The sequence below is a fragment of the Acanthaster planci genome, linkage group LG10 (assembly GCF_054643075.1).
Source record: "Acanthaster planci isolate LZ-2023a linkage group LG10, COTS_SCS, whole genome shotgun sequence".
Lineage (NCBI taxonomy): Eukaryota > Metazoa > Echinodermata > Asteroidea > Valvatida > Acanthasteridae > Acanthaster > Acanthaster planci.
The window spans coordinates 406,470-431,658 of NC_141786.1; the positions used below are offsets into that span (position 1 = coordinate 406,470).

At 40.2% G+C, this 25,189-nt stretch overlaps 2 protein-coding genes across 3 annotated transcripts in view; one reads left to right on the forward strand and one right to left on the reverse strand.

The window, feature by feature from the left end:
* LOC110990615 (uncharacterized) lies at nucleotides 1-23,734 on the reverse strand. Its single transcript, XM_022255692.2, has 22 exons — nucleotides 23,442-23,734; nucleotides 21,754-22,122; nucleotides 20,227-20,577; nucleotides 19,227-19,556; nucleotides 18,426-18,731; nucleotides 17,942-18,256; nucleotides 17,353-17,649; nucleotides 16,479-16,808; nucleotides 15,816-16,103; nucleotides 13,108-13,131; nucleotides 12,279-12,551; nucleotides 11,690-11,836; nucleotides 11,401-11,428; nucleotides 11,211-11,287; nucleotides 10,788-10,997; nucleotides 10,424-10,534; nucleotides 10,025-10,212; nucleotides 9,814-9,936; nucleotides 9,609-9,720; nucleotides 9,391-9,487; nucleotides 9,091-9,190; nucleotides 1-8,708 (listed from the first exon to the last, which is right to left on the reverse strand). Exons 1-22 carry the CDS (start codon nucleotides 23,533-23,535, stop codon nucleotides 8,631-8,633), a joined length of 4,248 nt encoding a protein of 1,415 aa, XP_022111384.2. The 5' UTR covers nucleotides 23,536-23,734; the 3' UTR covers nucleotides 1-8,630.
* The window catches only part of LOC110990617 (uncharacterized), a 271,293-nt gene that overhangs the window by 40,083 nt on the left and 206,021 nt on the right, over nucleotides 1-25,189 (forward strand). The gene's annotated exons all lie outside the window — the stretch shown is intronic.

Sequence of the window (25,189 nt, forward strand, 5' to 3'; positions counted from 1 at the left end):
TTGATGGTTGGAACGGCAATATGACAAGATTTATTCAAGATTTCAATCACTCCGACTTATGAAAATGTAAGCTTTCAAGTGTAGCTGCAATGAATTATTATTATTTTACTATATTTCTGCATCTTTGTACTCTTCAATGTATGAAGACTGTCTTGTAGACTCCTACATGGTTAAATACACTGAAAAGAGTATGCGTTTAAAAAATTAAAAATACCCCTGCTTTTCAGGACAACTGCAGGCTGTGTTGCTAGCCACATAAACAACAATAAAGCAGCAAATCAGAGAAAGCGGAGTTCAGGAAAATCTACAATCTACTTCTTTGTGTACAAATCAGTGTAACATTGAAGCTTCTTTTTGAGATGACATCACAGTCTTGCTCATGAATGTAGAAAAAAAATCAAAAAGTGTTAATTTCTTTTTAAATAATAAAGCAATAGGCCTAAGCCTAGTTGAAAATAAGGTTAACTGAGACAAGAAGGTGCAATGTATAGGTTTGCAATCTCAAAAATTGATTGCAGCTACCCTTTAAAGAGATTGGAACCTAAACGAGTACTTTTCGAGGACATAGGTTATAAAAACTTGGCCTTTATTGAACTGTTGTTTTAAAGCCATCGTGTTACTTGATGTATGTACCGTCAAAGGTTCGTGTTCGTCAGCTCCCCCCCCCCCGACAAGCAAAATGTTTGCCCCAAAACCTTGGTACTCGAAGAGAACTGGACTACAACACCGGTTTATGATTGAAAATAGAATGTTGTTTAACCAGCAAAGGTGTTTGAACTGTTGTAAAATTGCAACTGAAAATAAAGAATGACATGGAGTTGTGCGTAACACCGAACCTGTGTAATACCCGGAACATTAAAAATACTGCAATCAAATCTGTATTTTACTATCGATATGGTAAACAGACGGTTTGGTTATAACAACCACCGCTTTTAATATTGTGGTCTAAATTTACTACATCGTATAAGACAGGTGATGTGATTTATTCACGATTTAACTGCATGCAAACCAATTACTCGATATCACCAAAGAAGATTTCTGACGACGCACATAGAATCTACATAAAGACTTATTCTTTTAAGAAACTGAGCCACCACTCTTTGGATAATTATTTTTGCCTTCAGTTTGTTCGCGTTATTGCAAAAAACGCACAAATAACTGTGGCTACAAGTATTGAATGACTTATCCACCATTATTTAGCACAGTTTTGCAATGTACGTTGTATCTATGCTCTCTTTAAAACTGCTCGTCGACCGTTTACAAGATAACGTGTCAATTTGAGCGTAGGGGATACATAGTGTTGTGTGGAGTTATAAAAGTGTAGCATTGTATCGAGATATGTCGTGTCTGAGGTTTGTAGAGAGTCTTCAAGGTTTGAAATTCGTTTGCCAGCCAGCTCTGACACAGGGCGCCTAGAATGGCAAATCGTAACGCAATTTTTATCGAGCACCCATTGAACAGAAATCAATAACTAGGGTCAACCTTTCCATGTGCTGGTGACGCGTGCACACTGCAAATGCTGTGATTACTATAGTAAATAACCCAAAATGCTTTCAACGTCCATAGTTCCCTGTATTTCCTTTACAAAAATAGAGCGTGAAAGTTTCCATGGAACCCTTATGGACTCCTTCATGAGGAAAATAGTGTGCGAAATTCGTAATTGCTTGGCCCGTTTGTTTACTTATTACAAATGAACCTCAGACAAAGGCTGTTGTAAAATATTGGTTGCATATAACTTTAAAGAAGATGGAAAATAACCTGACCTGAAAGAGGGGTCTTCTGCCAAAACTGACCTCTCACTTTCGAAAATCTATAATACATGTACATGCCTACCAGTACGATTAGGTGTTTTTGGTCCGAAACACTAGTATTTGATGGTAGTCTGTCGGTAGGAGCTAGAATACAAGTAAAACATATCAAAAATGTTAAAGCATTTTACAAAGTGTTTTCAATTTGAAAAAGCAATAATCGCATTCCACGAAATATTTCAAAGTTTTATTTAATCTTTGCTCAGAACTGCGTTAGGTCAATTCAATGTAATATAGAGCATGTCGAAGGAATGGAAGACTAGATAACTATTTGCAACATTGTACAATCTCGTTTTTACGTGCATGAAAAAGGAGATTTAGGTGCGATAATGCCGGATAAGAAAGGTCATTAACGAAATTCGTTTTTAGCCATCTCGAAGTGACTTTGTTGAATTCTTGCATGGCACAAAGGTAACACTTCGATTATTAACAAACGGTTCTTGGGTTGTTTTCAGTTAGAAGTCATTTTGCGAAAAACTCTCGAGCTTGAATGGACTTTCCTATACATGTATATGTAAAATCCTCAAAGAGAAATGCTTTTGGGCGACGAACAAAGGCCCAAAATCTTTTCTAGCACGATTCGGTGTTTAAACTTTTCGGCAGATCGTTTACTCCTGATAGTAATAGGTTCACAAAGTGGGGGAGAATGAGTTGATTTTTGGTTACAAACACTTAACGTTATATAGTTGTACACTTTTGGTTAAGAATTATATTACCACCTGTACCTTCCTTTTTCCTACGTCATGAGTTATCTTTTACGAACAAGTGTTGGCAAAACAACAGATTCTCGAGAATAGAATTTAAGATTTATCATTAGAAAGCGGTAACGAACTCTATTAAAACACTTCAAATAAACTTTAACATAATCTGCCTAACTTGTTAAAATCAAAGTGCATTTTGAAACAAATTTGTTACCAGCATAGTGTAAACGGTTTCCTTTCTTAGGCCGCCGATTCTAAACGTAATCAGATGTAAAAAAAAAAAAAACTTAAAGCGTTAACTTCACGTTCATGTGAAATATCGTATACATCCAATAGTTTTGCAGTAAATCCCGTCGATGAGTTGGACAAAGCTGATTGTTTTGCATAAAACACAATATAGCACGGCTTACTAAAACACGCATAGATCTAGTTCGGTGACTTTCTGGCTAAATGAAACACCACTTAAACGATACTTAAGTTTTGACATTAAATTATTTGAAAGAGTTACACCTTGATTGTATACATACAGGAAGCCTGCATAGAGTAACCTTTCTCAAATGTGTTGAGGTGGGTGTAACTCACGAGATGCCTGTGGATCATCAGTATACCCTAAGCCCGTTGGCAAAGGACCCCGGTTCCAGTATTCACTGTGTGTTTAACGTCTACCTTAAATATTCTAATTAATCTTAATGCCAAATCAACTGACGTGGATGAGTTTAGAAAGTGCCTGTAACGGAAATAATGATACATACTAATACAAAACGGAACAGCAACAGGCTTTTGTGCTAGGGTGAACACGCAAATTTTTACAATGTTTCGAACACTGCACTGATCACGGTACTTAACTGTCAGGTCCACCCCCTTAGTTTTTGATATACAAGACTGCATTTCTGGGTTCGATACTACATAATTGATAGGTAAAATATAGTTGAATAAAGGCAAATGTCGAATAATATTAGATACCCCGGTACCATAAATTAAATTATATCTGAATACTATTCGGAATGGTTCCTTATCCAAATGCCTTTTCTGCGTAATTTAACTTTACATTTTTAAAGTACTAGCTTTGAACGCAGTTTAGGCGTATTTCCAATAAATCTACGTTACTCTGAAGCCTTTACCCCTTAGAAACTGTTTTAGACTCTCTTTCCTATAGTAAAAATAGATGACTGCTCTGCACAATACAGGCTTATTTGTGAATATGAACAAAGACTACTGACACATCTGTTTTCTTAACGCGGTGAAATAACTCAACCTTAACTTAAAACCTTAGTCAAGATGCCCTCTACATAGTCCAAAATGGTCGAGTAAAACCAGGAAAACAGATTATTCTGGGTATAGCCATCAAATCGATGACTGGAAGCAAAAAGATCGTGCAGATGTTGAACAGGTTTGGGCACATCGTAGATTATAGCACAATAGAGGAGCTTGAAACATCATTGGACGAGGCAATAAAAAATAAGCAACAGGCTTGTCCAGAAGGAACCACTGAAAAGATGGTCATGGGTTTGGCCTTTGATAATTTCGATGAAATGACAAAGACATCGGAGCGGATACGCTTCATGGCACAATGGGTATTCTATACCAAAACAAGGTTGGTCCAAGCCAGACCGGAGACAAATCGGGGAGGCTGTTCTACAGCTGCGCACATTGGATAAAAGGTCACGGAAACGGAAGCTTGAGGTTCACGAGCAGCCCCTAGAACCCTACAGAAAGAAGCCACGTATGACCACATTCAAATATGTCATAAAGACATTAGAGGGCAGCTGTCCTGATGGGAGATCTCAAGCCAAGAAGAAGGATTTGGCATGGATGATGTGCCAGGCGTTGGGCTTGTCCAACATACCACTGGGGGTCGGATTTAATTCCTTGATTGAACCTGACAATTCGACTGAACAAGTTGTTATGTACATGGAAAACCCGAACCAACCAATCACAAACCTGGATGTGATACAGGAAACCCTAGTCATAACACAAAAATGTGCCCACTAGTGTGGACAGCAGTATAGAGTGGTAACATACGACCTAAATGAAGCCAACCCGGCCATGCAGATCCAGGTAACAGAGTCTCCAAAGCATGATGATTTGTTCGTCATGTTGAGCCCCTTTCATGTTGAAAGGGCTTTTTCAAAGCCATAGAAAAGGTGATTGATGAGTCTGGAGGCCCCAGAATTCTGACCGATTGTGATGTCTTGGCACCTGATTCACTGAATGGATTGCTGACATGCAAACATTTCAACAGGTGTAAGCGAATCCATCCCATCCTTGCACTGGCATTTGAGATTCTCCATTTCCAGGCATTTCTTGAGACACTTGATGGGAATGAAAAAGTTGCAGATTTGTTACATTCATTTGAGAGAGCTCCAGACAATGAAACAACTCCAGATGAAGAGAAATGGCAAGCAGTTGTGTCTTCTGAGATATTTACCTCTTGTCTTACAAAGTACAAAGAGTAGACACACGGGGCGACAGTACAGTTCTGGATTACTTATGTAGACTACATTCATAACTTCAACAATCTATAACGTGCCATCAGAACAAATGACATTGACCTGTTTACCTATGCTCTCACTCCAGTTATCGAACTATTCTTTGCAACGAACCATATCAACTATTTCCGTTGGTTGTCAAAATTTCAGTTGGACCTGGTAAACATCGACAATACGCACCCTGGCCTTCGCATTCTCCTACAGAATGGTGCCTTCACTTCACTTAAGAGATCAAGCAAGTCCTTCAGCAGACCTCCAGTGGATCTAACGTTGGAACAAACCGTGAATGCTGACGCAGCTTTTAGACGCACAGGTCTGTCATCTGCCACCAACAACTTCAGCGCACGCCTTCGATGGATGATAGCCAAGTCTGCTCATGCTTCCGTTACTGCCAATGCCCAGGAGTTAGCCGGTATGTCGAATCGTGAAGACAAAACTGCAGAATTGCACAGATCACGAATGAAAAGGGATGCCTCCGACTTGCAGAAGGTCATGGAACAGATAAAGGGATGCTGTGATCCCTTTCAGAGGTCAGCTGAAGTGTCCCCAAGTTAGTTTAATATCAGAACAGGGAAAGTCACCAGTGAACCTATCAAGGCATGTCTACTTGAATTGAGAGAGGAGGGGAAAGAGCGCCATGAAAAATTTACTTAGTCGTGCTTCGAAGACCAAAACAACTTTGAAAGGCCTATAAAGACGGAGAAACTGCTGGCGTTCAAGCAGAATTGCAAGTCCGGTAAACAGAGCAAAGACAAACGGATAACGTCTCTGGTGTGCACACGTGATCTGATGGGACGGCTGCTTGTACTAGCCTGTAAGAAAGATCTGGACTCGAAACATGTCCTCTCTCAATGTGCAACACAGATGGTTTGATGGTAGAAACAGAAAGGAACGCCGTTCTCCATCTCTTGGGAGACAGAGTGGATCAATCAGCTCCAACCACAGTGGATGCAACCGTCATTAATGGCAATTTCTTCATGCGGACCCTCCCGCCTCATCTTCCAGGAACGTAGGGTGGCTCAGGAGCTGGTATTCTTGAGCAAGTGACCACCATGTCAGGGAACAGAGTAGACATTGTTTTTGACGTGTACCCTATTCCGTCTATCAAGGAGGGTGAATGAGCTAGAAGAGGTCTGGAGGATAAGGAGAAGCGGGAGTATGTTATATCCGGAGCCGAGCAAAAGCGTCCGAGGAACACTAGTGACTGCCTACAATCCAGGAGAAGCTACCAAAGTTCCTAGCTGAAGAATGGATGGCACCACACTATGCGAGAGTGATCAACCGCAAGCATGTGTGCCTGTCTCACCTAGGGGCCTGCTTTCACTTCTATGTCCAAGGAGACACCGTAGTTAGGGAAGTCGTTGAAGACTTGACCACAAACCATGAAGAAGCGGACACCCTAATCTGTGCTTATGTAAAAGCTTTGGACGATGGTATTGTCCAGAATGTGGTTGTGAGAGCGTCCAACACAGATATTGCTGTCATATTGGTCCATCACTCCTGGAATACTCGAGCAAACATATGGATGGATATTGGTACAGCAGCACGAAACGACAGGAGGTACATCAACATAACTGACATTGGGAAGACAATTGGAAAGAAGCTTCCCGATGCCCAGATGGCTTTCCACTCGTTTACGGGATCAGAATACACTTCTGCCTTTGTCAGATAGGGAAAAGTGCGTCCATTCAAGCAGCTGGAAAAGGACATTGACACACAAACAGCATTTGCAGAAATGGCAGAAGGAAACCTGAGCGAGAAGACTATACAAGCTGTAATATCCTCCATAGCATGGATGTATGGCGCAAAGGTGAGACGGGCAGCACTCTCCTTAGACGCATATCGGCATCAAATGTTTGAGAAAATCTTTGGGCCAAAGTCAGCAAGCAAAAATCCACTGAAGAAATTAAAGGGCATCGATGCAACATTGATTCCACCCCGTAAGGCGGAGATTTCCCAACATATCCGATGGCGTCTTTTGCTGCAAGAAGTGGGCAAATGCGGATTTGACTGTCATCCAGCAACATCCTACTGAAGACGATTGTTTGGAGCTCCAAGATGAGACGAATTTCTTGGTTCAGTGGTCCCCAGCTGCCAGAGGCATTGATACCACACTATAAAGCTACCAATGAGGAAACTGATGAAGATTTTAAGCTGTCCTCTTCAGATGAAGAGGATCTATCTTCATCAGATGAGGATGAAGAATCGGATGATGACTAATTCTATTCGACATTAACAGCAGATGCAATAGGCCTATGTCCTTTTACCTGTTTAGTGCTAAACATTTCTGATCATCTCTTTTGGGTTACACAGGAGGTACATGTAACACTTGAGCAAATTTATTGTGGTACACCTATTGCCAAGTACAAGGTTTTGGTATGGATACAAGCTTTCAAACTGACAGCCCTAAACATGTTGTCTGAACAGAGTCTACAAGCAATTGTAACACTTGTTTTAAAAGCTGCTGATTGTTAAAAATCATATGGTTATTCCTAATTGGGTGACAATTCGCAGTAGTTCCTTAAGTGATTTTAATCTTGTATACTCCATGTTATTTTTATGTAAATTGGGTGTATTATTGGGTGTGTATCATCTTTGACCTTTTCTTAAGTGACCTTTCCACCACAATTTCCGTTCTTAAGTTGGTGATTCTGGATCAGGTGGCCACTCTCTGCAAATCCTCAGTGGTTTCGTACTTGTAACCTTTATGTTAATTTAAACGGTAATTAGTCCGGGGGGTAAATCAGGTACAACTTTTAGGTGTTTTTTTTCAAAATTGGCCCAGCTAAAAGTAATTTTCTTGAAACTTTTTACATCCCATCTTAACTCCCTCTTCATTTTGAGACCAATTTAAACTGTTCATATAATGTAGGTCAAGAGATATGGCAATTTTAATTAGTCTCTGGCTAAATTAGTGACCTTTGACCTATTCTTATGTGACCTTTCCACCAAAATTTTCATTCTTACGTTAGTGGTTCTCCATCAGGCAACCACTCTCTACATTCCTGATTTGGTTCCATACTTGTACCTTTCATGTTAATTAAAACCTTAATTAGCGCTAATAAGCGTCATTCTTAAGTGATCTTTCCAGCAGAATTTACATTCTTACGTTGAAGATTTGGATTAAGTGTGGTGGCCGTAATAACTTGGCACAAAAATGAAATTTGTAGGCTTTCATGTTAAATAAATCCAATTTGGGTGGGGTTTCGAGTGGCCCCCCGCCACACCCACCACATGCAGAATGTAAGAATGGCCGTTCTGTGTAAGGGTTGGCTAGTACTACACCCCCAGCACCTCAAAGCTTTTGTACCTTTCATGTTAAATAAACCTCACCCAGCTCCCAGACTGTAACATAGGCTCTACAGCAATCAAAGCATTACAGTAGAATTGTCCTTAAATTGTCCTGAACGCGTTCATTCTGTTGCTGAAATTACGACTTTCTTGTTTCTCTGCTAGAATGAATTGACTTTACTGGTTGTACAAATTGTTCCTAAAACGAAAGCTAAACTGCGGTCATACAACAAAACAAGGACAAAGGTATGTACAAAGACCCATTTTATCCCATAATTTTTAAAACCAGTTCAAGAACTCTATTCCCGTAGGTCACTCATTCTTATAAGCTGTCCTAATGCTTAAACTTTCTCCCCTTTATCTTCTGGTTGAACGACTTCATAAATCGACTCTTGAAAGTTCTTGACGGATATATATTCCTGCCAGTGAAAAAAACGACAAAAAATATATAATACAACTCAATGGTCACCTTTCATCTCTACAAGTGTAGCCCATTAAAAGTAAAATGGAAAATCTGGAGTTTGAGTTTTGGGCGGAAAATATCAAGGCTTTTAGGTTATTTCGTATATGCACAGAATTTATATATGCCCATTTATTCAGATAGCGAACTGCAGATACAATAATGCATTTTAGGGTAAAGCAATAACGAAAATAGCACAATAGGTCCGCCTTTCCGCAACTTTATGCGTAAAGTCAAATGAACTATATTACGATAACTTAAACTTAAACAATGCGCCTCTAAATATTGGATTTGCTATTGTTTTACCCTCTTTGTGACAATATAAATCATTACTTTTATACCTTTCCTTTGTTGAGAAGTCCCTCCAGCTGCTCACTGATCATCTTGAATGTAGGTCGGTTCTCTGGATCCTCATCCCAACATCTCAACATCATCTCATATCTAACGCAATGCATTCGTAAAAAATGATTGATTTCCCATTATAACAGGAGAAGAACCACTACCACACAAGGATGAATGGAATAAGAGTGTTATGCATTTTAATATTAGCCTGATCAACATGGCCCCTACCAAATCCTCATTATCATATATTTTTTCAAAGCGATAACCCTGCAATCGGAATACGTCAGAAGCTTACTCACAAATCGTGTTGACAGTGTTGTGGTTTTGGCATTCGATAACCTGACTGAAGCTCAGCGACCATTACCTTAGCAGTCATAGCTGGATATGGACGAGCACCTACAAGAAAGATAACAAATGTTCCATTAAAGCACAACATGAATTTATCTTAATTCAGTTAATCAAGGTTTAGCACATGACCTTTTTAGACCCAAGAGCATTTCGATATTTCACTGCTTACCAAGAGTAACAATCTCCCACAGAAGTACACCAAATGACCATACGTCACTCTCTGTTGTGTATACGTCATCCAACAACGACTCAAGAGCCATCCAACGCATGGGCAGAGCACCCTACAAAAATTGAAACAAGCATACACAAATTGGCACAAAGCCCTTGAACTGGGTAACAGCTGATGTTTATCATACTAGCTTTAAATTACTGACCTCCGACCCTCGTTCATATACTCTGATGTTCATGACGTCACGAGCAAGTCCAAAATCGGACACTTTACATAACATGTCCTCAGCCACGAGCACATTACGAGCAGCCAGGTCCCTGTGGATACACTGGGTACAAGTAAAGTAAAAGTAAAACTTGTCAATTAAGTGAATTTTAACCGATATATGAAAGAAAGCCGGAGTGAGACTGATTCACCTTTTGAGATGAGATGAAGGCCATTCCATCAGCAACGTCCCTGGCAAATTTCATCAGATCCTTCGAAGTCAGTGACTTACTGATGCCATGCAGGTTGCCATAGACACGCCCACCCTTACTGCGACTGTCTTGAAGAAGATCTTTCAGATTGCCTCTGGAAAGATACTCGACGATGATGTATGGTGGGTCTGATTGTTAAAAAGGAAAGTTTGAATGGGAGATGTTTTGTCTGTAGCGTTTTTTTGAAGTTTGATTGAGAAATTAGTACTAATTAACAATACAATGACAAAATAAACGAGAAAAATGTCTCCAAAACAGGTCAACGAACTGCTCATGGGAAAGCCGTGTTATTTTAGATTTTCACAGTTTTACATATTCCTAAGTCAGCTGTGCGTTTACCTTCGTTTATGCAAAATCCCAGGAGCCTGACTACATTACAATGGTCTGGTAGCTTCTTCATCAAATCTAGCTCCTTCAGTATCCCCTCTTTATCACACTTGCTGGCGCTATCTGTTGTAACAGTTGGCATAAAATGAACAAGTTATATTGATTGTGACATTTATTATCTGCAATATTTTACACGAACAAACAACCTGAAGCTTTCAAAAAGAAGGGAAAAGAAAGTCGTATTCTGCTGGGCGGTAATGTCCTTCTGGGAAGAATGAAACCACGCCATTGGCTTTTATTCCAACATTTGCATTTAATTTATTATGCATCAGAAATAACCTCAACTTGGATGGCAATGAAATCTTGCAATACCAACCTTTGAGAGTCTTAACTGCTACCAAGGTGACCTTTGAACTTTCCATTATCCCAGTAGCTTCAGCAAGAAGAACCAAACCAAAGGCACCATGTCCCAGCTCTCTTACAATCTTCAGCTGTTTGCGTGGGAATCGCTTTTTTACCATGGTGACATTTGAGTATGTTGCTGCTCCTTGATTCTGATTATCTTGTTGTCCAATGACGTCTAATTCTGGAATTTACACAACATAATCACTCCAAATCACTGTCAATATGATAGTTTGTTTAAGGAAGTGCTTGAAGGGGTTCATCTTTGTCACCGCCACCCCTTCACTTCTATCATCTCGCAAAATGTCGATGATCCTGTTACCGTATCCGAGGTCGATAATGCTACGGCATAATTTAACTTAATACATCTATACACATTGAATCTGTTAAACCGTACCAGTTATTTCCTGATATGGTGACTGTGCATCTTTATATCTAGGTACTTGTGGAATTGTTGACTCCTGACAAAGTTTCCTTGATTGGGAAGATTAAAAAAACAACGATTATGAATTCTATCAAAACTATTTTTTTCAATGAGAAATAAATAAGCGACCAACAGACTCGTTAAACAGACCTGGTCAACTTACTTTGCCGTGCATTGGGTTTCATTGTCCTCTGAAATCAAATCAAATAATAGGTAAGTGTGACTTAGAAGATGCTTCATTGCAAACACCTGATAAAAGAGGTGATGTAACACTCGATAAATCAGTTTAAGATTCGTTTCAGCCTGGCAGGTATTCTACACAACAATGAGGTCACACCAGAGGTTTGTGAAAGCAGACTCATTTTGTCTGGATTGTTATATATATATATGTATATATATAGAGAGAGAGAGAGTGTGTCTTTACATAGCTTCCTCGTGGTTTCCAGTCTCACCTTCTCTATGGCTCCTCAACTTGAACTTCCTCTTTGTGTAGACTCCAAGTACAATGACTATGCTCAACACGACAACCGCGACTATGACACCAACAATAATCCCCGTATTACTGGTTGACTGCTTGGGTACTGAAGTGGTGCTTTCAGCTATCAGACGTGTGACAAATGATGTTTCTGATTTACGTTATGTAAAGCATGTATGATGTTTACATTTGTCCCATTTTACTGGTCTCATATCATAATGTATCTATTGGAAAGTGATTCTGAGAACAGTTCTGAGCATAAAAACAATGAATGTATCGTAACTTAAGAGGTTTACGTGAACAGTCAATTTTAAGTTACAAAAGATTCAAACATGTTTGTGTCCAAAATGTCAGGGACGATGTCACTTGTTTTTCATTAATGTGTTTTCCCTAATAGACTAAAGATGAACGAGTGACGTTCCACATTTTTATGAGTGAACCTGGTTTTCCTAAGAAGCCCTCTCACGAGCTGGCCACTGCCCACGTATTTTCCCCGAACTTTCAAAAGCAACCAGTGCTGGTGTTTCAGAGCTAATTGTTTTCTTCCAGCTTGATTTCACTGCTACCTTGTTTAGCAGGCGCTGCCTCACTACACAAACCATCAATGCAGAGTTTGGAGAGGACGTCTTCAATGTCACCTACAGCTCGTCGTCTTCTCGTCTGTGATACTGCACACCATTCAGAGAGTGTCACTGTCTGATCAGAATCAATACACTTTCCACATTCCTGCCAGGAGTCGTTGCCTTCATACTTGACTTCCAACTGAATGCAACCATTCTCTACCACCTTCAGCCAATTGACTTTCACAGTCCCATCATCTTTGTCGTACTCAACAGTAACTAGCATTTAAATAATGTCAAGAGAGTGCACAAACAAAAACCAATTAAACTCTTCAAACCTTTCAACCTCAAATTTTAGAATCCTAATGAAGATACGTGTGCGCACAAAGAAAAGATTAGAGTGCAACTTATCTGAACTGAACCAGCTGAACACCTTCTCTTTGCTTTAATTAGACTTGTTGCGTGTTACGCCGTGAATGGAATTTAATCCTGACTTTTCTTGAGAACACTGCAGAATCCGTCAGGATTCCACAGTTAAAACGAAATATTTTTAATTATCAGAACTATAAATATCAGGCTGTAAATACATGCTTGAAGCGTTAGCTTCTCATCTCGTGAGTGTAGCTAACACATCCAGATATGGAAGGCACAGGCCACGAGTGGCTGTTTCATGCTGTTCTCATCTACATGTAGTAAGTGTACATATAGATACCGGTACTGGTACATATAGATACATGTAAGTTACACACTGTCATCATGAACAGGTGGACTAACCGCTGTATTTGTGACATGTATAGGACAGTAAGTGTGAAAAATAAAACCAGTGAGAGTTTACCTGTATCTGGGCCTGGAGGCTTTGCTGCAAAGACAAATCGCAGAAAATAAGATTGATTTCATTTTCTATAGTGTTATTTACATTCTTCATGTAATGCGACCGGTGGCTGTTGAAAGATAAAATGTTTTTAAAGGACATTCCCCTATCTTACCACATAACAGTATTTGCAGTACATGTACAATATACAATTCTATTACGTGAGTTACGGTAGGCCTATCTATATTTTGGCATAGAATCGTCCATAATTTTAAAAACAGTTTTGCTGTTAGTTTGCCGCCCCCGGTCAATATTTTCAATTTATGCAATAGAAAGAAAACGCTTGCATCCACATAAACAAGCTATGTACTGGTATGTGTGTATCTGTACATGTATACATTCACATTTTAATTCCCTAACACAGATGGTGCAAACAAAATATGTACATGTATGCGAATATGTACATGTACAATTCAGGCCTAAACCTCAGCGCTCTAGAGACAGGTATAGGTTCTAAAATGCTAGTACCGGTAATTCTGGTACAAACCGCTGCAGGATAGTGAAAAATATATTCTTTAAAATGACCATTGAGCTAGCACAGACACGCCTTCATGTTTGAAACTGTCATACAGATACATGTAAGTATTCTTCATAAAGATGAATAAAATGAAAGATCGCAAATGCCATGGTTTGACTGTATGTGAGTATTGCAACAATTTTGACTCCTCTACTTTAAGTTTTAAAATTGACAGCATGACTCCACAGTAATGGTTACAAGACAAGGGTGCAAAAAGCAATTCAAAGTCAATGGTACGTGTAAAGCAAAAACAATGTCCAGTGGGCTGGTAAAATTTCCGAAAGCTGTTAGTAGTACAGATACGTTGCAATTAAAGAAGCTTTATGTTAAGGCCTGGTAATTAATGCAGCACTGGTACATGTAGCATTCCAACATTTACAACGTACTTCAGGCACACTGATTCTATCCACTCCGAGCAGGAACAAATTAGGGGTTGTTTTAAAATAAAATTGACAGTCCTTTGGTACGCACTCACTGTACAGGATGCGAAGCATACTGTGTACATATACACGCAATCGATTTAATCTTGAATGGTTTTTGCATGTACACATTAAGAACCTAGCTGGAAAACTTAATACCATCTGTCTTTCCTTCGCCAGCGAGGGTGCACAGGGTGCAATTCAGCTCAGGGTAGATGGTAACCTCACATCAACTTTAATCAAGGGACATTCTGAAAGCTTGACAGTTTGAACAAAAAATAAAATGACTGGGATGGGACTTGAACCAGTAAACCAAGTAATGTTGATTAAGCACTTGTCTGAAGTTCCATTACCATGTTATCCAGTACGGTACCAGTGCATGATAATGCAGAATTTTCTTCAGGGATGTTTAACCTACAGCCAAGAATTCAAGGGTTTCAGAAACACTACGTGCGGCTTTGGAAAAAGGTCGACGGATTTCGCACACCGTGATTGGTCAACGCGTTGCAGATTCTTGAAGGGTCCCTATTTGTGAATCAGCCATATTACTCAGGTAAGCAATGCACATTTTGATCTGAAAAAAATAATGAATTTAAATCTTGATTGAAGTCTGAAAATTTGGTACTGCTATGGCAGTTTGAAAAAGTGCAAACACACAGAAGGAATGAGGAAATAATGTATCCCACGGTGAGCAACAAAATGCAAAATTATCCACAAAAGACAGGCCTTCACAGTCAGGGGAATTTCTTGACCTTGGCAGTCACAGGGAAAAAAATTCTGCTTCCTGTTCCCTTCTTCGGCTGTAGTGGAAACGATGCATTTTAATCACCGAAGTACGGTACCTGCACATTTTCTTCAAGTTTAACCATTACAGGCAGGGAAATTTCAAGCTTTCAAATGTTAACTGTTAATTGCCATTCCAGTTGGTCAAATTACTATGTGCTATGATCACGCTGTAGCAGCTCAAAGCACAGCTGGTGAAACTGACGAATACAAATTCGAGAAAAAGGAAGACCCCATTTATTGAAATTCTTAAAACTTTGATTTTTTTCTCCAGTTTTCTCCAGATATCAGTTTGTTTCATTTTGGCCATCAAACTGAGAATAGTATTATTATTGTTTTCCATTTCCTCCGATAAGGAAATATTGTCACCTTGTTTAACCCCAACTGTTCTGAATCCAACAAGCATGATTTCAATGGTATAAACTTCAGCAGGACTGCCGCGGATGGCAGAGGGTGGTGGGGGTTGCCAACTCAGAAAATGACATTTTTCAATAATCACAGAAAGGCAGTTCTTGGGTATGTTGTATTTCCTTTCCTCCCGAATCATATCAAAAGTCCTTATTAAATGGGAATTATTAAAAATGCAACTTTTGGCCCTGCTGAAAACAAGTTTGGCCTCAGATAAGTCTGTCCTTGATCCAAATATCTGAATTCCAGCCAGACCAAACATGGGTACCGGGTATGGCGTGCTCATCATGCATACGACGTCTCCCTGGAATATTTGTTTTAGTTTTTCCTCTTGTTTCTATTTCTCAAGCTTCTGTTGAGGCTTGGTTTAGACTTCTGTCATTACTTTTTACATTTTCAAGAAACATGAAATCTTTGGTAATGATGAAAAATTACCAGAGTACCAATAAAATGCTTATGAAGGTGACAGACTTTGTAATGCCAAATCTGATACATTTATGTTTTATTGCAATGAAAATGCAGTGAAATTCAAATCATATACTTACGCAATGTGTGTCCTACTACTTTGGCATAGTCAGTATTTTCACCGATGTCATTCCTGGCATACACCCTGATCTCATACTCCGTGTAGTCCTCCAGACCTGTCACTGTGTATGTAGTCTTCCCACCTGTCACACTCTCACCAACACCTGTCTCTGTGGAGTCTAATGTCTTCAGGTAGCTAACACGGAATGATTGTTCCTCACCACCATCATACCCTGCTGTCCATGTCACTGTCAGAGATTCTGCTGTCTGTCCGATGATCATAACTCTGATAGGCTTGTCTGGCCGTCCTACATATAAACAGGATCACAACTTTGAATTTACATGTACAGGTACAACCATTTTGCTTCAAAGTAGCAATGTTTAAAGGTTTGCCTGGCAACATTAATGAAAGCTGATATGCCTGTCTCTTTTAAGTCAAAAGGAAAACAATAAAGTTTGATTTATAAAAGTTTACTCTCTGTACAATTCTGGTACAAGAATATCTTTAATTTTTTATTTCAGATTCGTTCAGAAATATCACTTTCTGAATTAAAATTGTTGGACCTTAATTTTCAAAAATCCCGATTAAGCTATCGAGGGAAGGAAAAACATTTTTTTTCAAAGGGGAAACCTAACAGAAATGGGGGAGGGCTTCCTATTGTATTGTATAGAATCTGACTCACTTGTTTCAGTGAGATTGACCCTCAGCATGTCTGCCTCTCCTACCCCATTTGTGCTGGTACAGGTGTACGTCCCAAAGTCCATGTCAGAATCAATATTGTTGATTGTCAGAGTGCTAGTCACTTGGAACCCATACACACTGTCTCCACCAGTGATGACATTCACCAACATGAACTTAGCTGTGTCTGTCTCACTAGTTATCACTGTGTTGTCTAGACCATACCACTGCACAGTTGGCCTAGGGTTGCCTTCAGCCATGCAGATCAAGGAAGCGCTACCTCCATCTTTACCACCTTGCTCAGTCATTTCTTTATTAGTGATGTTAACCTCATCTAAGAGAGTGCAAAATTCCATAACACAAGGCAGCATAAATATCTTACCCTGAGATGCCTTGAACACATTGAACACATTATAGCAATGCACCTTCTATAGAAAAAGACTGCTGTATTAAAAGACATGTACCTTTTTCATTAATAATTCTTACACTAAAGGATCACTTACAATATTACCAAAATTATTGTGAATGTGTCGAAAATGCAGACGTTACTACCATCTGGTATATCAATTCATTTGCAGTGTATTTCATTTCTAAAAACACAAGAGGGCAAGTAAATAAATTGCATTGGGGCAGAACATAAAGTAAAATTAACTATAGTTCATGCAGCAAAAATAAAATGGATTTACAAATTTGGGAATTACAACTGCTCCTTTTCTCCAACCTCGTTCAGAAAGACATGATTTTCCCAAACCAGGAACCTGCACACTATAGTGAATCTCCGGCTTTACTAGTAATTACATGTAGCTCATGTTCAACATGTTCAACATGTTCAACGACCAAATTTGATTATGTGGGTTACATGTATGGTTTATACTCACAATGCACAATAACTGTCAGTTGAGATGATACTACATCATCGCCAGGGTTGTCTGTGGGCACTCCATTGTTTGCTCTACAGGTGTAGTACCCAGCTTGCTCCCTTGTGATACTACTCAGAGTCAGTGTACTGGTGCCAGCATTGTACTCTGAGTTAAATGCCCGATTGGATCCTTGTTTCTCCCATGTGATATCACCGGGCATAGGATTGGCATCTACAGTGCAAGTCAGGATGACATTATTGCCTTCAGTAACAGGGTTGTTTGGAGAATGTGCCAAAGAGGTGAATTCAGGAGCATCTGTAGAAATAAATGATGCTTAGCGATTATTGGAAGCCATCTATGAACTAGCTAATGAGGACAGAGTACTTTTATTAGGTGAATATTGCAAATAAAGGACGAAATGGACCTTGCGCTTCTTAAACGCGTGAATGGTGGTTTATTGCAGACTTCATTTTCACACTGATTTTGTGCGATTTTCATGCAGCAATGGGCTACAGCTTCAAGACAGTTTGTCATAGTAGCACACATTGAATTTCAATTAATAAAAATCTGCAAGTCTGCATCAACGTTGTTGAAAAAAATGACTTACATTCCACATTCAGGGTGCACATGTGACACAAATCTCCCCCACATGATAACTCAGAGTTCACAGCACAGCATTTGAATTCATTCTTGTTGTTGTATTTGGTTAGGACACCAGTTGTGTAGGTCACTTTAGATGCTTGTCCTGCATATTCACCCAGGGTGTTTTCTTGATCAGAGGGGCCAGTTACACTGACACTACCATTAGACCAAGTTAATGTAGTAGTTGGGTTGCTACTCTCAGATGTCAGACATTCCATGGATGCCAGATTACCTGCCCTCACATCACCTGGGCATTTTACACTTATATTTCTAGCACAGACTAAAACAGAGAGAATCGGAAGAAAATGTATGAAAAAGTTAATCCAAAACTACAAACAGTGAAAAGGCGTCACATTTCACACTGACAATTTTGTGCTTTGCTTTGGCATTTATGAAATGTTTTTGCCTCATTTTTGGTTTATAAATTCTTTCCCAATGATGTAACTTACATTGCACATCAATTGGTCCCAGATACCCCACGGACCCTGTGGTCCAGGAGGCTTTGTTTGCTGTACACGTGATATTGTTGCCGTTATCCTGTCTCCTCGGTGTAAAGTTCACCATACTGCTGAACCTGTAGCGATTTTCTGATATTGGTGAGTGCATAGTGGAGCTTGATATAGGTATCCCATTACTGGACCAATCTAGACTCCAGTCATCAGGATATCCCTCATCTGCTGTGCATGTCAAGACAATCTGGACCCCCTCAGTCATTGGTGACGTATTTCCTGTTATAACAGGTGTATCAGGAGGACCTGGAAGAGGATATAATGGTTCACCTTTAATAAATAACAGCCAGACCTAATGACAATGTGTATGAGGTACAACTAGCAGATGGCACCGGCCCGAAGAAAAGAGTGACAAGGACGAAGATACTCGGGAGGTTGTAACAGAATTAAAATACATGTCACTCTCCAAATTAACCTTACTGTATGCCTTGAATAAGACAAAAGTACTCCTGTGTGCACGGAATTATCAAAGGAAGCAGAAAAATCATTATCCATTAAACACATGAGGCTTTCTATCACGTATCCTCCAAAGCATTTCTGCATCTGTGTCCCAGTAAGCCGGCCATTTGGAGAGCAAGCGCTAATATACATTATATGATGCGCCATGTACTATACAAATGATAGTAAGGACGGATGATGGAAATTCAGTTTATAAAGTAAAATCCAATACAAATATAACTATTTTGAAATTAGCACAATATTATTTCAAAAAGCACTTATTGTTTACTAAGTAGCACATACCCTCTACTTTTAATGGAACCATCAGGACAGATGTTAGTGGCCTCTCTGACTCTGGGGTGCTTGCCTCACATCTGACCTCCTTATTATGATCAGCTCGGATTGGAGTAAATGTCCAGGTACCTGTTGTATCAATTAACTCATTCTGACCAGGTGGTTGTGAATCAGATGAAGTACCACTTTGCTTTACACTGTCCAGGTACCACTCAATAGTTGCTGCAGGTCTGGTACCCTGTACCAGACACTGAATCTTGTGTTGTTTAGCCTGGTCCACAGATCCTTGTTCAGTACCACTAAATCCAGAAATTGACATAGAAGATGCCTTCGGGGGCACTTTTCCCAAAAAAGAAGAAAAATTCATCATAAACAAAAAAAGTTCCGTAATGTAAAGTTTTTAAGCGCAAACGTCAGAGTTGCCGATTTAAATGGCACTGATTTCAATACTGATTAACAATGTACATGTAGTATGTTTTTAGGATCTTTTAATCACTGATTTAAATTAACATTATAAACAATTAAATTATTAAAAACAATTAAAGATGGTAACAATGTGTCATTTTGTGTTTGCCGACTGATTTTTCAATTCCTAGCTTCTTCACATTTTTCATGAAAAAACACTAAGCTACATGTATCTCAGCCCTTCCTTACCAACAGTATAGATATGAGTTATGGGTGCACACCTACAAGAAGCCATCTACAGTGTGCTATACATGTATATGTACATGTAAGTTTGGACAGATTTATCATTTACTTTAAGTCACTTGCCTTGATTTAAAGACTGAGAACTTCACGCTGTGATTTCATTAATTTATTTAAATCAAGCAACCCTATATCATGTATTGTACCAGTACCTCTCTGTCATCAATTCATCTACATGTATGATAAATATGGTACACGCAAAACATCGGTTCCTTTAAAAACATGTTAAATACTGGTTAGTGACTCAAAGTAGTATAAGAAAAACCCACGCAGCAATGAACTCTTTAGGGATAAATGTACATGCCTTTGATTTGAAGACTGACAGTGATGTCTCTCTCTGTATCTGTCATTCCATCTTGTCTGTTGGTAGCTCCACACATCAGCTGACCAGTAGCTGGACTCTCAGGAATGTCTACAGTGATCAGATTGGAGCTATCCACCAGCCTGGCATCCATGCTGTTAACACTGTCCATCTGAATTCCTTGTGGCTGAGATGTACTGCTGCCTATGGCCAGATTCCATGTGAAGGTGGCTGCTGGGTTGATTCCTGATGTGGCGCAGGTAAATTGATGACCATCACCAGCTACCAATGGGATGGACTCTCCAGTGTTGTAGGAAGTGCCGTTGTTGGTGATTCCAATCATGCCAGGAGGTACTAATTGAGAAATGGAGCACAAATTAAAGGGGAAAAAAATTGGTTTGCTTTCTCTCTCAATTCAAATGCAATTAATGGTCAAGACACCTAACCTTATACATGTATGCACACACAACATATACATGTAAATACTGTATGTGTACATATACATGTATGTACATCAATGAGTGATGTACATGTATGTACCAGTATATACAAGCCCTCTGTTGCAGTACATGTACATGCACATTGTAGTTTCAATAAAAAGCGTAAATTTTGAACCACTTCTGAATTCAGGGAATACCAACATTTTTAACAGTTCGCCTTGTTTGGGATGTCAGACAGCATGTTGGGTGCAAATGTACGCGGCTTCTTCCCCAGACATTTCATTGTAGAGGTTTACCTGAACTGTATACAAGATGTTGGTATATTTTGATGGATGAGATTTGAAGCTTTTCATGGTGGAGGTAGCAAGTAAACTAGACACATGTACATGTAGGTATACAGTAGCACTATGGATTTATCTCTTTTGTAAGTACATGTACATGTATGTGGAGTTCTCAAAAGAACCGGTACTCAACGTTTCGGACAGTATGCTCTGTCCGTCACCAGCGACATCTGGTGTCCTATCCTCACATCCCAGTTTAATGGGTCCTTTATACCCCTGGCTACCTTCCCTCACACTCTCCTCCCTGTGACTGGCACACCTCACTGGTCTGCCAGCACCCCAGTGACCTCGGGTAGATCCAGAGTTAGCATCCTCCTCACACCTCAACACCCCCAAGCCACCAACTGGAACCTGAGTTAGCATCCTCTCCACACCTCACTGCCCTCTACATGCCATAAGCTGCATCATCACTGGACCCGCGGTAGTCTCCTACACTGTAGCAACAGCGCACGCTGTCCAAAACCCAAAATGTTGAGTACCACTGGTTCTTTTCAGAACCGCACATTCTCAAAAACAAAAAGATATATCCATGGTGCTACCACAAACCTACATGTATTTTACATATATTTTGATGATTACCAACATTTAGGGCTGCCCCTACCTTATAACTGCCCATGCCTTCTACATGGACAGTAACAGGTACCTTTTCCAAACCAATGGTATTATCATGCAATGACTGCTCACAAATTATGTGCAAAATTGAGCGATTCTGACTCGTCAAGTGGCTCTAGGCTTACTGATAAACTTACCTCTTATATGCACAATACTGTGGCCAATTGGCTCAGGGTTGAACGGTGGAAACTTATAGAATCGACACCAGTATTTGGCACCATCATCCAAAGTAACAGACTTCACAACCAACGAGAAGTTACCTCCATTACTGGATTGCTGAGCATCATAATGGTTAGGATCAACAGCGCTACCATACGTGATGCTGTTTGTGCTTGGGAAATACTCCAGGATACTGCGTGTAGGATCAGTAGGTGGGCCTGTGAAACCGGAGTTAGTTCTTTCCCATCGGATGGAAGTAAAGCCACTAACTTGTGGGGAACAAGTTACCACTGCATCCATTCCAAAAATAACCCACTGGTCTCTGGAGACTGTGACTGAATCGACTCCTGAAAAGACATCAGATGTACATGTTTTGAAGATGACAGGTGTGATGAAATTATAAACATGAGGCATTTTATAACAATGAATGGGGGGTAGCCTTTCCTGAAGTGAACAGTAGTCAATTAATTCAAAATGTCTGATGAAATGAGGGATTCACGAGTGATGTTCGTATCTGGGACACAGATGTGCAAATATAAATGTAAAATGTACATATGTAGCTCTGCATAGGCTTCACATCGATGAATCCTTGACATTTTAAGATCTATTGCGTGGCAGAACCTGTTATATAAAGAAACCTTGACAGTCTTAAAATCTGCTAAGTACATGTACATGCTTCCGGTATTTCTATTGATCTTCAGATTGATCTTTTTCTGTGTCTTTCACTTTTCAATTTTTTCCTCTCTTTTGACTCAACATCTTGATTCCTGTTTACCTGTCTAAATGTATAAATGTCACTTTACATGTATTTCCACTCAATAGCACAAATAAAGAAGAACATGTACAAGGGACAAACACAATTGGAAGTGTCTTGTAAAAAGCAGAGCTTCTTGTGTACAAGACCCCAGATGCTATAGGCTATAATTAAGTGACAAATACAACATGAGAAATATACATGTACATGTATATTGGTTAGGTCATGTACATGGTCAGGTTGGCGTAGTGGTTCTTTCTACACTTTCACCTCTGTGGCCGCGTTCGATTCCTGGCTCAGTCCACACATGGATTGTGTTTTTAGTTCCACCCTGATTTTCTGGGTTTCACTTGCAATATTCCTGTGCTTGGCTTTCTTCCCACCACTGAAACCCCAATCTCTTCTGTCTCCTCGGCCTTGCTATAGGCTATAGCGAGGACGAGGAGACAGAAGTACCCTATAGTGTAGGGTACATGCAGGGGTTTTCGACCGGGAGGGGATTTCAACTGCCCGTTACTATTGAGTTATAAAATAAATGTACATACATGTAGGCCTAGCCTAGATGTTAAGAGTACTTTTGAGGAATCATTGGTTTCACACAGCTTAATATTAATAAATAACCCTAGACTAGGCACGAAGGAAAGAGTTCCATTTAAGAATCTTCATTTAACATGTTAAAATATAGCTAAAAAAAGTTGAAGTGTCTTGTAAAAGTTCAATTTGAAAACAAGACTTTTCAGAAAAATCTAAGGTTTGTGCACAGGGCCTAAAAATAAAAGTAAAGCACGTAAAGCGTTCTCCGTATGTTCCTTCCTCCATGGTATATTACGGGACGAATGCGTCAACCAGCACAGAGATGACAATGTACAAGTACGGTGTACTGGGTAGGCCTACATGTACTAGTGCTCTTACCTCTGATAGGCCCAGTGTAAATCCAAAGAAGCGCGACGCCGATCCATGTCCGAGAACGCATGAGAAAAACAGACATGGCAGAAGTTCGCTTCATAATGCGACGAATACTACAGGTAAAGTCTTACAATAATGACCATGGAGGTAGGAAAACATGTAATGACGTTAGCCTTTCTTATGCACAACATGTCTTCAATGAAGAAGCCCAGACAGTAATATTATGTTGTACATGTACGTGTAGGCAAACCCTTCATGTTGAAGTAAAATCGATCTTTGGACAAAGTATGGGAGTCAAGTTGGTTAGTATGGTGGCCCTGAAGGGACTACAATTCTACGGTGTACGACTTACGACATATATTTTTCTCTCTCAAAACTCCCTCCAGGCGATTCAACTACCGTACACGACGCAACGTACGGCACAACGGCTCCCTTGTGTCGTGCCGTCGGGTTGCATCGTCGTATGACGTCTTATAGCCGTCAAATGTGCGTTGCGTCGTCCCGTCGCCCTGACCCCATGACGCGACGACGCGACGCCACGACAGTTCTGTTGCGCTGTGGCGTCGCCTCCTTTCTCATTACTTTTATGCTGCATGTAATGCATTACATCGTGCCGTCGCGTCGTGTCCTGCTGTCCTGCCATCGCGTCATATCGTTGCGTCGTACTGTCGCATCGTGCCGTCGACCCGTTGCATCGTGCCATCAACCTGCCTGCGTCGTGTTCAGCCGTCGCGTCGTGTAGTCACGTTCTGCCGTCGCATTGTGTTCTCACCATCGCCAGCTCATTACTGGTAGAAATAGGGGGCGCCCTTAGAGACAGAGTTAAGTTTAACTTTCATTTTTCATCATGATCAAATCTTGTAGGCCCTATGGGTGCATTCCACCTCAGTGTTGGATTCCTGGGTGAAAGCTCATTAATATTTTATGGCTTTTACAATAAGACATGCCATAATCAGGAGGGATCATAGAAAACATTTCTATAAATTCCGAATTTGGGATTAATCGTTTCCACTTCGGGGTATTTCTTTCACAAAAAGCCCAAAATTGCGGACATATTTGGATAGACGCGGGCGGCTACATTTAGAGCAGAGTGCATAGTTGTATTACTCTTGGGGGGTGTCATACTTAGACGTCCAACACTTCTTGTTAGCCCCTTGCAGCTGGATTGGAGACTAGCTCCATACACGAGTTTGTTCATGTATCTTGTTCATGTTTTCACAGCAGTTTGCTACCGAGTTTCGTCTCGCAATGTGTCGCTCTTTGTGACTTCCACAACCGTTCTCCTAGATGTTACAACCAGTTCAGAAGGTGTAGCGACCTTTGACCTATAAAGGTCACACCAACAAACGAACTTTGAGGCAAATGACTTTCCTTCTTTGCCATATTGTTTTCGCGTGTATATTGTAGTGGACTGTTTGTTTTCCTTAGTTCGAAGTCAACGGCGCCATCGCCGCCGTTGGAGTGGCTCCGGTGGCGCGCACCTGGCCTGGTTTTGGAATTTGGCCGGCGCGTGCTCCGATCTGGAAATAGGTAGCCACAAATAGATCGCTTCGATCGGCTTCTTTTATTGGGTACGCAGGAAGTGCTTGGCTGGATTCCAGGGCTGGGTTAATTTGTTACATTGTTGTAGACCTATTCGCTGATGCCATTACTGCAGTGTCCTCGTCACTCAGACGCGCACTCCTAAACTTGACAAGGGCTTGATTTTGGTTATAAATGCACTCCCATTGGCTGATAGGAAGCATTCAGTGTGC